General features: G+C 39.6%; 1 protein-coding gene across 1 annotated transcript; it reads left to right on the top strand.

The window, feature by feature from the left end:
* The first annotated feature begins 2566 nt into the window (after positions 1-2566).
* LOC136508009 (uncharacterized) lies at positions 2567-7519 on the top strand. Its single transcript, XM_066502603.1, has 7 exons — positions 2567-2607; positions 3543-3720; positions 3810-3911; positions 4157-5225; positions 5322-5845; positions 5999-6757; positions 6884-7519. The coding sequence occupies exons 2-7, from the start codon at positions 3550-3552 to the stop codon at positions 7517-7519; spliced, it is 3261 nt and encodes a 1086-aa protein (XP_066358700.1). The 5' UTR covers positions 2567-2607; positions 3543-3549.
* The last annotated feature ends 7816 nt before the right edge of the window (positions 7520-15335 follow it).

Below are 15335 nucleotides of genomic sequence, written 5' to 3'. Positions count from 1 at the left end.
CCAATGAGTAGGCGATGCCAGAGCCTATTGTCAATTTATTAGGCCGAGCTCAAGAGACTCTAGATGCTAGATCACAAGAAGTAAAACAGGGAAGGAATATTGATATTTTAGACGTTGTTGCGCGAACCCACTAACCTACTACTGTATAGGTTGATCGAGAATTTCAAGTTTTTGGTTCACAAGAATACTAGTCAAATTTACAAAACATTGTCATGTAATATTGTTTTCTATGCTCAAAACCGGAGTGCAAATGTTTTTTGTGGTTTTGAGTCTAACAAAAAGGCTATGCAAAAGCAGTCATGTATGGCAGCCACAAAATGTTAAATCTAATAAGTAATCACCCAAAAAAATGGTCTCAAAGTTATAAAATGCATAGAAAGGCCACGGCAAATGGCACTTCAGTCTGGTCTTTAACTGATATTTGAGGCAATGCGAAACATGTGCCATCACAAATGAAATAGGAAATTCGAAAACAACCTCGAACATGTTTTGTGATAATATTCAGAATATCATGAACCATCGTCTAAGACATTTACATATAGAATGTGAAATTTTAAAGGGTTTGACAATAAAAGAAAAATGTATGCTCTCCAACTTCACGTCCACGCATCCATCATACTTTAGGCTTGAACAAGGTGACTAGGAATGCCACATGACATTAGTAACCTACAATTCAAGAAAAAGAAAATAGTTTAAGAATGTTTCTATACATTAATTGGAAAACAATAATAAAGCTTCTAAAAGTAAGACAACATGCCTGACTGATTACGAATATTGTGTTAATATAGATGCAGCTATTGACCAAAAGAAAACTAGAGTCACAACATGAGCAAATTTCGTCCAATGTAACCAAGACTTATTAGAGTGAGCATCAGAGAGAAAGCTTTCATGCATAACCATTGTGGGTGGTTGTATGGTCCTAATACAACTGGCCAACAACTATGGGTAGAATTACACTTCCCATATGGGTTAAAACCATCTGTTGTTCCAAATCTCATGAGAAGAACAAAGAATCTTCAGCCCTGCACAACAATGTTTGGGAGAAGAATTACAAATGAATAAGAATACTTTGCAAATTTAGCATGTACATGAAAAACTTCGGATTCAACTCACTGGGCAATGCTCCTGCAAAATGTTCGTATGTCAATTATCTTGTAAGTTTCAGAAAATCGATAAGGTATATACATGTTCGATAAGGCAAAAGAATAAAGCGTTGGATAATTCACGAATAAGAATCAAGTATAACATAATAATAAGAATTAGACTAAAGTACATATTTATAATGTTATTTGAACTTGAAACTTTTTTTGAAACTCTGAACTTGGAACTTGAGAACAAGTAAAGTGCTATGGTTCGGATAGGATAGTCTAGAGCATGACATATATAAAAACTGGAATAAAGAATTCAAACCTAATTTTACCTTGTGCTTCCTGATTGTGACAGACTCTCCTCATCCCGCTTAAATCATTTTCCCCTATGATTGCTTTGCTGTAAGGAGAAGATAATTTTGAAGACTATAAGGTACAAATGACAAATGAATTTTGGATTATAGTTATCAGAATAATATATGCCTATCAAAGTTGTAAATCAAAATTAATTTATTTATGAGTAGTAAACTTTGAAGGGTTTGGAGCATACTGAAAGAAAAGTGGAATTAATATTTCAGTAAATACATAAGGATAAAATAAGATGGACCACAGGATATGTAAAGCACTTATTTCTATACAGTTTGTGACTGTTATTCCAGATTAGTCTGTGACAGGTACTGCTTTAACTCTTAGAACTAAATATTGCACACTAATCAGTATGTGAACCATGTTTCGGATCAATCTGTGACAGTAAGAACTTAAACGAGGTTGGAATTGAATATTACACTAGGAATTGATCATTCTTACGTTATTATGTCATTCAATACAAATGAGATCAGAGAGGAAGATCAAATTGTACGTACCTTACAAAGCGGGCATCCACCGTGACGGCCTGACGGACTGGAAAATTTCAAACGGAATCAATCGCCGTGGCAGGGATTTCGGCTCGCCAACTCGCCGAGCTCCGACGGCCTTGCTTTTTGCAAGGAAATATGGATCTTGAGTTCTTGACGGCTGCTGACTGGGGAAGTTGCTTTGCGAGGAATAAGGATCTTGCGGTGGAAACTTTGCACTACTAGAGAACAGACTTTAGAACGATGTCCCAATTTGGCATTAGCCTCGGCATTTTTTGCCCCCGGGACTAAAGGACCCTTTAGTCCCGGTTGGTAATACCAACCGGGACTAAAGGTCCCTGCCCAATGGTCGTCCGCGGGGCAGGGGCCTTTAGTCCCGGCTGGTATTACCAATCGGGACTAAAGGTAAACCTTTAGTCCCGGCTGGTAATACCAGCCGGGACTAAAGCTTTTAGTCCTGGTTTGGGTGATGCCCCGGGAATAAAGATTAATCTTTAGTCCCGGTTTGGACCCCTAACCGGGACTAATAATCCCGGCCTATAATTCAGCTCATTTCTTCCTCCCCGAGCCCGAGCCATTCCATTCAAACTCACTGCCTCTGTTTTTCAGCTTGCTGTTGTTCTTGCTCTCTCCCCCTCCATTGGTGTTGCTCTTCGATTTTGGAGGTAACAAACTTAATCCTCTTATGTTTTATCAGTAGCTTATCTCATTTTGCGATGTAGATGCATGTGTAACTTTATATGTTGGACTTTATTATGATTTTATATGTAAACTTAGAAAATTGTAGAAAATCCGTACTAGTTGAACTTGCGGACCGTGTTCAAGTCGGCGAGCATGTTCTCTGCCGAGCGGTAACGGACGTCAAGGAGGAGCTTTGATTCTACGAGGGAGAGCGGCAACGGTCGTGGAAGACCGTGTTCCCTTTCTCGTAGAATCGGAGCTCTTCCTTGGCCTAGTACGGTGCCGTCCGGTGGAGAAATGCTCGCCGAGTTGATCACGTAAGCAAGGTCAACTAGTACGGATGGTTATTTATTGAAACATGTTTTTGAGCTATAATTTGATGGATATTTGATAACTTCAGACCTACAAATGTCATCTACAAATGTTACTATCCTCGGCAACCTAAACGTCCGCGAGCTCGCCGATATCGAGCAGGTCACTTAGAATTATTTTTTCCATGAAATGAACTACTTAGAAATCATGCCTTTTTTTAGAATTAAATTTTCCATGAAATGAAAAACTTAGTAAATAGTTAGAAAATTATAGAAAATCCGTACTAGTTGAACTTGCGGACCGTGTTCAGCTCGGCCAACATGTTCTCTGCCGAGCGGTAACGGACGTCAAGGAGGAACTTTGATGCTACGAGGGAGAGCTGCAACGGTCGTGGAAGACCGTGTTCCCTTTCTCGTAGAATCGGAGCTCTTCCTTGGCCAAGTACGGTGCCGTCCGGTGGAGAAATGCTGGCCGAGATGATCACGTAAGCAAGGTCAACTAGTACGGGTGGTTATTTATTGAAACATGTGAAATCCGTACTAGTTTTGTTTAAATATATCATTTTAGAAAATATGAAATTTACACTAGTTTGCAAAAATAAGTATAGAAAGTAGATGACAACTGGTACCGGATCATCGGCCTCTTGTTCGGTTGCGAAACGACTGAGGCCAGAACTCCCTCTCATTATCTGCGGCAAGTGTAAGCAGAAGATTGTGATGGAGTACCGAGTCAAGAGACAGGGACCCAACAAGGGCCGTGTTTTCTACAAGTGCCCGGATCGCGATGTGAGTTTCTTACGCATTTTATCTTTATGGCTAATTGACCTGCTTTTCTTGAATATTTTTGACTAAATATTTTTTGGCTTTAATTACAGTGGGAGGGCAATGGATGCGATGGTTGGTACTGGGAGGAAGATTATGCTACATACGTGCAGAATTTGGGTGCGCTTGAGGTAGCGGCTGCTGCTGATGAGGCAGTGAGCCAGCAGGAGAAGCTTATTGATATTCAACAGAAGAATGATTTGTCTGTTTTAGTTGCGTACGATCACGAAATAATTATGTTACTGAAGTGCATTGTAGTTTTAGTTTGTTTAGTGATAGTTGGGATTGCTTACGTTGTAGCCAGACTTAGTTAATTAATCAACCGTGTGTGTGTCATTTATGTTGTGTAATAAAATACTAAATTATGTTCAAGGTTTTCATAATTTGTCGTGTAATACAGATTATGTCACGCCATTGGATGTACAATGCCGATCGCCGCTCCCAAGACTTTATTGAGGGCTTGCACTATTTCTTAGGTGTGGCCGAGGCAAATAAGCGGGATGGTTTCATGTGCTGTCCATGTGCCCTATGTAAGAATTTAAAGGAATATTCAAGCTCAATGAGTCTTCATTCACATTTGCTTAAGTCAGGTTTCATGTCAAACTATATATGTTGGACTAAGCATGGAGAAAGCGGGGTCATGATGGAAGAAGGTGAAGGAGAAGATTTAGACATTGATGACATTATTGCTCAGTATGGTGCCTTTGATGATACTACAATGGGGGGAGATGAAGAAGAGGTAGCGGTAGAAGATGATCTCGGTGATGCTCTTGGCGATGCCATTCGTGATGCACAACAAGAATGGGAAAGTGAAAAAGAGAAAGTTAAGTTCGAGCGCATGCTTGAGGATCATAGGAAGTTGCTATACCCGACGGCCGAAGAGGGGCAAAAAAAGCTGGGTACAACACTGGAATTGCTACAATGGAAGGCAAAGAATGGTATATCCGACAAGGCATTTGGGAATTTATTGAACCTCATAAAGAAGATGCTTCCGAAGCCAAATGAATTGCCCACCACTACGTACGAAGCAAAAAAGGTTGTCTGCCCATTGGGATTAAAAATCCAGAAGATACATGCATGTCCTAATGACTGCATCCTCTACCATGGCAATGAATACGAGAATTTGGATGAATGCCCGGTATGTAAAGCATCGCGGTATAAGATCAGGCGCGATGATCCTGGTGACGTCGAGGGTGAACAACGTCCTAGAAAGAAAATCCCTGCCAAGGTTATGTGGTATGCTCCTATAATACCACGCTTAAAACGTTTGTTCAGAAATAAAGACCATGCAAAGTTGTTGCGGTGGTATAAAGAAGACCGTAAGGTAGACAATATGCTGAGACACCCAGCTGATGGGTCCCAGTGGAGAGCGATAGACAGGGAATTTCCAGAGTTTGCAAATGAGGCTAGAAACTTAAGGTTCGCCTTAAGTACAGATGGTATGAATCCTTTTGGAGAGCAGAGCACTAGTCATAGCACTTGGCCAGTTACTCTATGTATCTACAACCTTCCTCCATGGTTATGTATGAAGCGGAAGTTCATTATGATGCCGATCCTCATCCAAGGTCCGAGGCAACCTGGCAACGATATTGATGTCTATCTGAAGCCATTAGTTGAAGAACTTCTAGTTTTATGGAACAAACCAGGTGTACGTGTCTGGGATGAGTACAAACAAGAACACTTTGACCTACGAGCAATGTTGTTCGTAACAATCAATGATTGGCCTGCTTTAAGTAATCTTTCAGGTCAGACAAACAAAGGATATAATGCATGCACACATTGTTTTGATGACCTTGACAGTATATATTTGAAAAGATGTCGAAAGGTCGTGTACCTTGGCCATCGTCGATTCCTTCCGTTGAATCACCAAGTAAGAAAGAAAGGGAAGCATTTTAAAGGTAAGCCAGACCATCGGAAGAAGCCTTATAACCGAACCGGGGAAGATGTACTCGCAATGGTCAAGGATGTGAAAGTAGTATTTGGAAAGGGACAAGGCAGTGAATCTGTTCCCAAAGATGCTAAGGGACACGCACCCATGTGGAAGAAGAAGTCCATCTTTTGGGAGCTACCCTATTGGCAAGTCCTAGAGGTCCGCCACGCAATCGACGTGATGCACCTAACAAAGAATCTTTGTGTGAACCTGTTAGGATTCATGGGTGTGTACGGGAAGCCAAAGGATTCACTTGAAGCACGCCAGGACTTGCAGGGCATGAAAGAACGAGACAATCTTCATCCAGAGAAGACAGATGATGGACGTCATTACTTAAGTCCTGCTAGCTACACGCTTAGCAAAGAAGAGAGGGACAACATGTTCGAATGTCTAAGCAGCATCAAGGTCCCATCGGGATTCTCCTCCAATATAAAGGGTATAATAAATGTGCCAGATAAGAAATTCCTAAACTTAAAGTCCCATGACTGCCACGTGCTTATGACGCAATTGCTTCCAGTTGCTTTAAGAGGAATTCTACCTCCACATGTATGTCTAGCCACCGTGAAGCTATGTGCATTCCTCAATGCAATTTCTCAGAAGGCAATCAATCCAGTGGAACTAGCTACTCTACAGAATGATGTGGTTCAATGTCTTGTCAGCTTTGAGTTGGTGTTCCCTCCATCCTTCTTTAATATCATGACACACATCCTAGTTCATTTGGTGAAGGAGATTAGTATTCTTGGACCTGTGTTCTTACATAACATGTTCCCCTTCGAGAGGTTTATGGGAGTCTTGAAGAAATATGTGAAAGTCCGTTCTAAGCCTGAAGGAAGCATCGCCCAGGGCTATGGAATAGAGGAGGTCATTGAGTTCTGTGTTGACTTTATTCCTGACCTTGCCCCGATTGGTGTTCCCGAATCACGACACGAGGGGCGACTCAGTGGTAAAGGAACTTTAGGGAAGAAAACATATATCGGCATGGAAGACGATTATTTCAATAAAGCACACTACACAGTTCTTCAGAACTCGTCATTGGTGCATCCGTACATCGAGATACATAAGGAGTTCTTACGATCCAAATTTTCAGGGAAGACTGAAGCTTGGATTAGGCGTCAGCACATGGAAAGTTTCAGTGGTTGGTTGCGAAAAGAATGTCAAGGCGATGACAATATTGATGAGCAACTGTATTTGTTGGCTAGGCAGCCATCGTGGCATATCCTCACGTACCAAGGGTACGAGATAAATGGGAATACATTTTACACAGTTGCCCAAGATAAAAGGAGCACCAATCAAAATAGTGGTGTTCGCATAGATGGAACAGATCCAAATGGGAATATACAAACATATTATGGCCGCATAGAAGAGATATGGGAACTAGACTACGCACCTAATTTTAAAGTCCCTTTGTTCCGGTGCCAATGGGTGAAGCTGACCGGAGGAGGGGTAACAGTCGACAAAGAGTATGGAATGACAACAGTGGACCTCAACAATATTGGGTACAAAGAGGAACCATTCGTCCTTGCTGCCGATGTGAGTCAGGTGTTCTATGTGAAAGACATGTCTACAAAATCAAAGAGAGGAAAAAACGAAGACATCAACTCAATGATCAATGAGCCAAAGCGCCACATAATTCTTTCTGGGAAAATAAATATAGTGGGAATTGAAGACAAGTCAGACATGTCAGAAGATTACGAAAGAAATGTCCGAATTCCACCCTTCATAGTGAAGAAAGATCCAAGCATCATGTTAAATGATGAAGACACTCCATGGTTACGACAAGATCATAACCAAGGGTCATACGTCAAGAAGAAATTCACTGTTGTGCCCGCATGATACAACGATGCATGTTTAATATATTATGTTTTAGAGACGGATATTATGTAATATGTTATGACTTTGACTCTAGTATTATGAACTCTAAATGACTTCAAATTGAAAAGTTTTGAATACCAAGTTTGTTAAACTCAAAAAGATCTACAATTGTTGTTTTGGTCAACTTTCCATTTGAGAAAGTTTGGACGGTTCAAATTTGTGATTTTTAAATTTCGACGCCTACAAACTAGTTTTCGGGACCCTAGATTGTCTCAAATTGAAAAGTTTTGAATACCGAGTTTGTTAAGCTCATCAATATATACAATCCTTATATAGGCCATTTTTTCATTTGAGAAAGCTTGAACAAAATGTAGTTCAAATTTCACAAGTGTGTGACATAGTTTTAGAAAGTATATATGAGATTCAAGAAGTTGTGACTAGTGTTTGATAAAAATTTCTCAAATGGGAAAATGAGCTATGTAACAATTGTAGATCTTTCTGAGATGATCAAACTTGGTATTCAGAGTTTTTTCATCTGAGGTCATTTAGTGTCTCATTTGAGCAAGTTTGACCAAGTCAAATTTGGTCAAATAAAAAAACAACACTTTGACTCTAGTATTATGAACTCTAAATGACTTCAAATTGAAAAGTTTTGAATACCAAGTTTGTTAAACTCAAAAAGATCTACAATTGTTGTTTTGGTCAACTTTCCATTTGAGAAAGTTTGGACGGTTCAAATTTGTGATTTTTAAATTTCGACGCCTACAAACTAGTTTTTCGGGACCCTAGATTGTCTCAAATTGAAAAGTTTTGAATACCGAGTTTGTTAAGCTCATCAATATATACAATCCTTATATAGGCCATTTTTTCATTTGAGAAAGCTGTAGAACAAAAAATACTATATTTTCTCTATTTTTATAGGTTCAACAAAAAATTCCTGTCAATTTTGGTCAAAAACCGAGAAAAAATTGAAACATTGACGTTACAATAATGTGATAATAAATTTCCTATCGAATAATATTAGTTTTATTAATTTTAAGTTAGAAATATATTTTTGCATTAACAAAATACTTAGTATTAGTAACATTTATATTCTATATTCATAAAAGAAATTAAAAACTTTAGGTTACAAAATTTTCCTATTTACAATAAATAATTAGTTAATCAATAGTATTTTTTAAAATAAATATTGCAAAGTATTGAAGTTGCTATGGAATTAATTGATTAACCTAGTATTAAACAAAAACAAAATCCCAGGCCTTTCCAATTACGCTGGCGGGTTGGCAAATTTTTCAGGGCTTCAGTCCCGGCCCAGACCAAGAACCGGGACTAAAGGGTGGGCGGCAATTTAGGTGCCCGCCAAAAAATACCTTTAGTCCCGGCTGGCAACACGAGCCGGGACTAAAGGACATTTAGTCCCGGCTGGTAAGACCAACCGGGACTAAAGGGTTGGACCTTTAGTCCCGGTTGGTATTACCAGCCGGGACTAAATGCCCTGTAGTCCCGGCTGGTGTTACCAGCCGGGACTAAAGGGTCGCAGGCTATATATATCGAACGTCTGTTCTGTTCATCTTCGATCTCGCCTCCGTCGCTCAGCCGCCCGCCTGGCCGCGCCATCCGCCGTCGTCGAGCTCGTCTCTGCCGCGCCGCCGTCGTCGTCTACCCCCGCCCGGCCGCGCCATTCTCCAGGCCTGCATCGCCGCATCCCGTCTCCGCCGCCGCACCCGACCCCACCATCCGTCGCCGACGCTTCCCGCGCGCCCACGCCGTACGGCCTCCGTCGATCGAACTCGATATGATCTGCTGCTCTCGATCGGCTTTTTTTTAGATTTTTTTTACAAAGTCTCGGCTGTATGTTAGATTAAAATAAGTACATGTAGTTTATTGTTAGTTTTTTAGTTATTTTTAGATAGTTTTTGATATATTAGATTTAAATGTATTAAAATTTAATTAGTATTTTATTTAGATAGTTTTTTTAGATAGTTTTTTATTATAGTTTTTGATATATGTTAGATTAAAATGTATTATCTTACTAGTTTATCTAATTTCATGTTAGATTTATTTAATTGGATTTAGTAATTATATATTCTATCTCTCTATATATATTATATCTAGAGATAGATTCTATATGTATACATATGTACTTAATTATTTCTATATGTATATATACATGTACTTATTTTCATGTGTTGAGAGAGAGAAAATTGTATCTAGAGAGACATTCTATGTGTATCACATGCATATCTAGAGATATAGACATATGCACTTATTTCTATGTGTTGAGAGAGAGAGAAAATATATTGTATCATTCTATGTGTATATATATACATGTACTTATTTCCATGTTGATGAAATATTATGTGTTATTATATTTAATTGGATTTAGTAATTCTATATGTGTTATCACATGTACTTATATTATGTACCATAGTAATTCTATCTATGTGTTATCTTGAAGATACAAATGGCTGCTCCGAATGATAACTTGAGTGATGACATAATGGCGGATATTATCAACGCCGGCACCAATGTGGATGTAGATGACACGAGTCAGTACTTTGCTGATTATGAGGATATCCTGAATATGCCGGTGGTTGAAGATCAACAAATTGTCGCGCAAGAAAATACTGGCGAGGTATATTCGATTATCTATCATCTCTTATAGATGCATGCGTACGTATATTTGTTGTTAATCGTTGTGTTTGTACTCATGTAGCCGGTCTCTGGATCTACATCAACCACCAACAAAAGTAGGAAAGTCCGAGGGCCAAAAAAGCCATTAGAGGGCCGTTTCATAATATCAGAATTCGACACCGACACCGGCAAACCATTGGGACCACATGCTCAGACATATGTCAATCAATGTGGGTTCGTTGTAAGGGATAGGATCCCAGTTAGTGCTCGTGAATGGAAGCAGAAGATATCCGCTCCTAATGTTAGTTTTGTATCTGATCGTGACAAGAACCTAGCTTGGAGTGATATCACTCAACATTTCACATTACAAGCAGATGATGCTTTGAAGGAGCTAGTGAGGGATTGGACAATGAAGAAGATGGCAACATTGTTCCAGAGTTGGAAGAAGACATTGTATAAAAAGTTTATCTTGAAGAATGCTACGCCGAATTTCAATGCTAAGGCGTTTGTCAAGTTGGAGTCCCATTGGGATGCCTTCGTAGAATACAAGACATCCCAAGACAGTGAGGAACGTGTGATGAGGAATCGGCAGAATGCCCGACAGAAGCAATACCATCATCGCATGGGATCAGGTGGTTATAAGAGTGCTATTCCCAAGTGGCAGAACCTAGAAGCAGAGATTACTGCCAAGGGAATCATACCTGAAACAATAGAGAAGAACTGGCCTCAACGCGCGAAGAATTGGTTCTACGCTCATGGGGGAAGCCTAGACCTAGACACTGGCAAGCTAATTTTCGGCCAAAAAATTGAGAGAGCAACACAGAGACTAGCTCGTGCTAGGGAAGAAGCTGATAGTGGTGTTTTCAAGCCCAACAGAGAGAAGGATGAATTGACATATGCACTAGAGAATCCCGAACACGGTGGTCGAACAAGAGGCTATGGGGCGGTTCCGTGGCTACACGCATTCCCAGCAGACAAGGATACCTACAGAAGCCGCCAAAGAAAGAAGGATGAGGAGGCAGAACGAATCCGTGCATTGGAGCAATTTGTTGACGAGTCACGACAAGCATTGCTTGAATCACGTGAACGAGAAAAATCTCTTGAGGCAAGAATGCAGGAGGAGATCAAGAGGCAAGTGCAGCTAGCAATGAGTCAAATGCAATCGCAATCAACGCCGGGAGTCACCATTAGCCCCGTTGGTCAGATGAAAAGTAGTTGTGCTTCTACGGAGCTGCCAGTTATTCAAGACGACGCTGGGTTGCGCTTCCCTGTTGATGACATTACCGAGCCTCTAACAACATGTGAGCTGCACATTCCAGATGGTAATAATGCATCAATCATGGTGGCTGTCGGGGTTGTATCTCCAATAGACCGAACGAAGACACCAAGAATCCATGGGTCAGTTATTCAACCTGGATATGCTAGCGTCTCGGTCGATAGAGTGCTCAAAGGTTACAGCAATGTTCCTCTTGACATTGAAGGCGGTGATGGGGAGAAGACACTAGGAGAAGCAGAAAAGACATTTATTCAATGGCGCAAACGCTTCATCATCATTCCTGGGGCGCCACCGCTTCCCCTACCTCACCCTAGGTACGAATGAAAGTGAATGAAATATTATTTTCCATTAATTTTCTATTGGCTTAAAAAATAATTGACACACAACTTGTTTTTGTAGCAGGGTCTCCCCCCAGCCTAGCCTAATCATTCATTCCCCATCTCATCACAGCGTCGCGGGGGGCGAGACGACTTCATCCCCACGGCGATCGCCAACTCCTACACCGGCCCCATCGCCTCCACGACGATCTCCAACTCCTACACCGGCCCCACCGCCTCCACAACGATCTCCAACGCCTCCACGCCGGTCTCCACCAACACCGGCCACATCGCCTCCACGCCGGTCTCCAACACCGCCCCCACCCCCTCCACAGCGACGCACTACAAAGACGTCTAAGGTCCCGGCGGCAAAGAAGACCCCGAGAAAAAGAGTTATTTCTCAAGAAATACTTTCTGAAAAAACTGATGAGCAAATAGCAGCTGAAGAAGACAAAAAAGTGAAAGATTTTTTTATAGATACCAAAAAGAAGAGTCAAGCGAAGCTTAAGGAGAAGCCGTACTTTTACCTACCACGAGAGGAGCTGAGGCAGAAGGTCGATGCTCACAAGAAAAAGATGATTGAACTTCGTAAGCCTTCGCCACTATCAGACTATGACCGCTCCCTCGTGAAGTCACATGATGCAGATAAGAAAAGGAAAAGAGCATCAGGGAAGGATGTCCCATAGCTCGGACAACAGAAGCAACCAATGCAAAATCTTGTTGTTGCTAATCAATATGGTTCCAACATAGAAGTCTATCGACCAGACAACTCTGGAGAAGTGTCGGTTCAAGCCCTTAATGCTTTTTTTCAAGATACTGGTTTAACCTTGGATCAATTGACGGGCAAAGCTCCAATCCAGAACCTGGAAGTTGATACCTGGAAGACTTATAAATATGGCAAAAGTCTGTACAACCCTGCGGCTCTGAATGAATTGGGTACGCAAATGTACTTGCTCAACAAGTGGTACATGCAGGCGTGTGGCAGGGGTGAGCAGTGGATCTTTGTCAGATTTAGAGACCATCATTACTTCCGTGGCGATGACATCTTACATATTAGTTTCGAAGAATTGCATCAACTATACCACATGGACGCTCTGGACAAATCAATCATTAGCTCCTTTTGTTTGTAAGTGATTCTTACTTTTATTTAATAAACTCACTTCCATGCGTACGTGTATATAATTATCCTCACATGTAACTTATATTTATATACAGATTCCAGATGTCAGAGCTCCAAAGAATACAAGACACCAGTGTTGGCTTCATTGATCCTTATATCGTATTCAAAACCGGTATTATTGTCAAGGAGCGATGGGTATCTGAAGCACAGGAGAATATCATGATGTTCTTCGTGAAGCAGCACGACAAGACAACAATACTTTTCCCGTACAACTTTGAGTAAGTGTTAATAATAATGTAGTCTACACATTTTATGTAATATCAATACAACTTATATGCATGTACGTGTGTGTATAAACCAATGCAGTTTTCACTGGATACTCATTGTCATTGAGTTAAACTCAAGTCGGTTACTAATCTTTGACTCGTTGAGAAAAGAACGGGCACTATACCAAGATATGATAGACATTATCCAGGGGTAATTTCGATCTCTCGCGCACAACTATTATTGAATAGACTTTGCCATAATTTATTAACGATCGTACATTATTGGTCGCACAGGGTTTGGAAAGAGTTTATTCAGGCAACATCGTAAGGATTGCAAGGCACCACTTAATGTAGTTGAAATACCAGTAAGTTGTACTATATACACTTCCCCACGTGTTTAATTACTATATCGTACTTCAATTTACGTGTGAGATGATGAGAATAATCTTCTTCTCGTACAGTGGTGTTTGCGGCAGGAACCAGGTAATAACTTGTGTGGATACTACGTTTGTGAATTTATCACTGCGCACATAAGAAGAACTCCTAAAGATGTCCTCAGAGTATGTATATATCATTTTTTATTTATTTTTAAATGAATATATATACATATATGTGTATTAATACTTTTCCTTTTATTTCAAATGCAAGACTGAATGGTTGAAACGAAGGGTCATGCAAAAAGACCATCTGAAAGCAGTTCAAGAGTCAATAGCAGGATATCTTCTAGAAAAAGTGCTAAATCCCAACGGCGAGTTCTACTTTGATCTTAAGGAATAAATGATGTAAATTAAATGTTTATTGATATCGTTATTTTCGAGAACAAGATTATGAAAGTGTTGTATATATACATATATATATATATATATATATATATCTATAATATATATAGTTTCATACTTTATTCGAATATAATAATGCTCAAGATGAGAATTAGATATAATTATACGCATGCGTGTATTTATATTAGCAGCGTAGAATACGTACATAAAAACATATTATATATTAAACAAATACATGTAAACAAATTAAACAAAAAAAAAAGAAAAAGAAAAGGAACCTTTAGTCCCGGTTGGGGTTACCAACCGGGACTAAAGGGTGAACCGTTAGTCCCGGTTGGTGTTACCAACCGGGACTAAAGGATGCGCCAGGTTCGCTCGGCTGGAGGGCCTTTAGTCCCGGTTGGTGTTACCAACCGGGACTAAAGGTCCCTCTTTAGTCCCGACTCGATGACCCGGGACTGAAGGTTCCACCTTTAGTCCCGGGATCGTTGTCCCGGCGCGTTAACCGGGACTAAAGGCTGTTACCGCACGGGACAACAAGTCCATTCTATAGTAGTGTTGGTGGGAAAGGGAAACCAATTAACTAAAAAAATGGTGGGAAGCGATTCCACCGGTTAAAAAAATGGTGGGAATTATTCGGTGGCCAAATTAGATTGAATGAAATACTGAGGAGTGTATAGATGATTTTTTTTGTGGGAAACAATTCCACCGGTCAAAAATATTCTAGTTAAATATGAGGAGTTTAGAGATACGACGAGTTATCTTTCCAGGAAAAAAAAACATAGCACAGTTTCGCTTATATGGAAAAAAGGTGACCTTTTTTATTGAACATCGATCAGTATTAGCAAAATTTCTTTTAAGAAATGACAACATGTCGGTAGCAATCGAATAAATATATGTTGAATATACCTCCAAATTATTGGGTAGATGAAAAAAATATTGATGCAACTCTTTTTTAAGGAATATAGCTGTCACATAAATGTTGAACGTGTACAATGAAAATGTTGGGGTAGATAAAAAAATATTGATACTAGTCTTTTTTCTGAGTCAATTCTGATTTACCTTAGTCTTTCGAATGTTTTTAGAAAAAATAAGAACAATATTTCATATAAATAAATTTAATCTTTAACTAAAACTAAAGTAATTAGTCATATTCAATTAATGTTATTAGTTATACAAAAATAATAATTTATTATTTCATATTAGTTAATTTTATTAGTCAATACTTTTAAATAGTTTATAGTGCTAAATATTATATCTGGTAGTGATAGGCTGTAAATAAAACTTCATGACTTTCTCATATAATGTTGGATGAAAACGAACTTTATACCAAAGTTGTAATACTTGACGAGATTAGTTTATACTTTTTTATTTGAGATATTTTGGATGTCCAAATATGCATCACAAGATTTTATAGAGTTAATACCAAATGAGTCCATATGCTC

The sequence above is a fragment of the Miscanthus floridulus genome, chromosome 15 (genome assembly GCF_019320115.1).
Source record: "Miscanthus floridulus cultivar M001 chromosome 15, ASM1932011v1, whole genome shotgun sequence".
NCBI classification, from domain to species: domain Eukaryota; kingdom Viridiplantae; phylum Streptophyta; class Magnoliopsida; order Poales; family Poaceae; genus Miscanthus; species Miscanthus floridulus.
This window is presented reverse-complemented; position numbering and strand designations above follow the sequence as displayed.

Coding starts and splice junctions, on each gene's coding strand:
- LOC136508009 (XM_066502603.1), top strand. CDS start 3,550: ATGACAACTGGTACCGGATCATCGGCCTCTTGTTCGGTTGCGAAACGA. Junction 3,912..4,156: donor CGGCTGCTGCTGATGAGGCA/GTGAGCCAGCAG, acceptor CGTGTAATACAG/ATTATGTCACGCCATTGGAT. Junction 5,846..5,998: donor CCTATTGGCAAGTCCTAGAG/GTCCGCCACGCA, acceptor CATCCAGAGAAG/ACAGATGATGGACGTCATTA.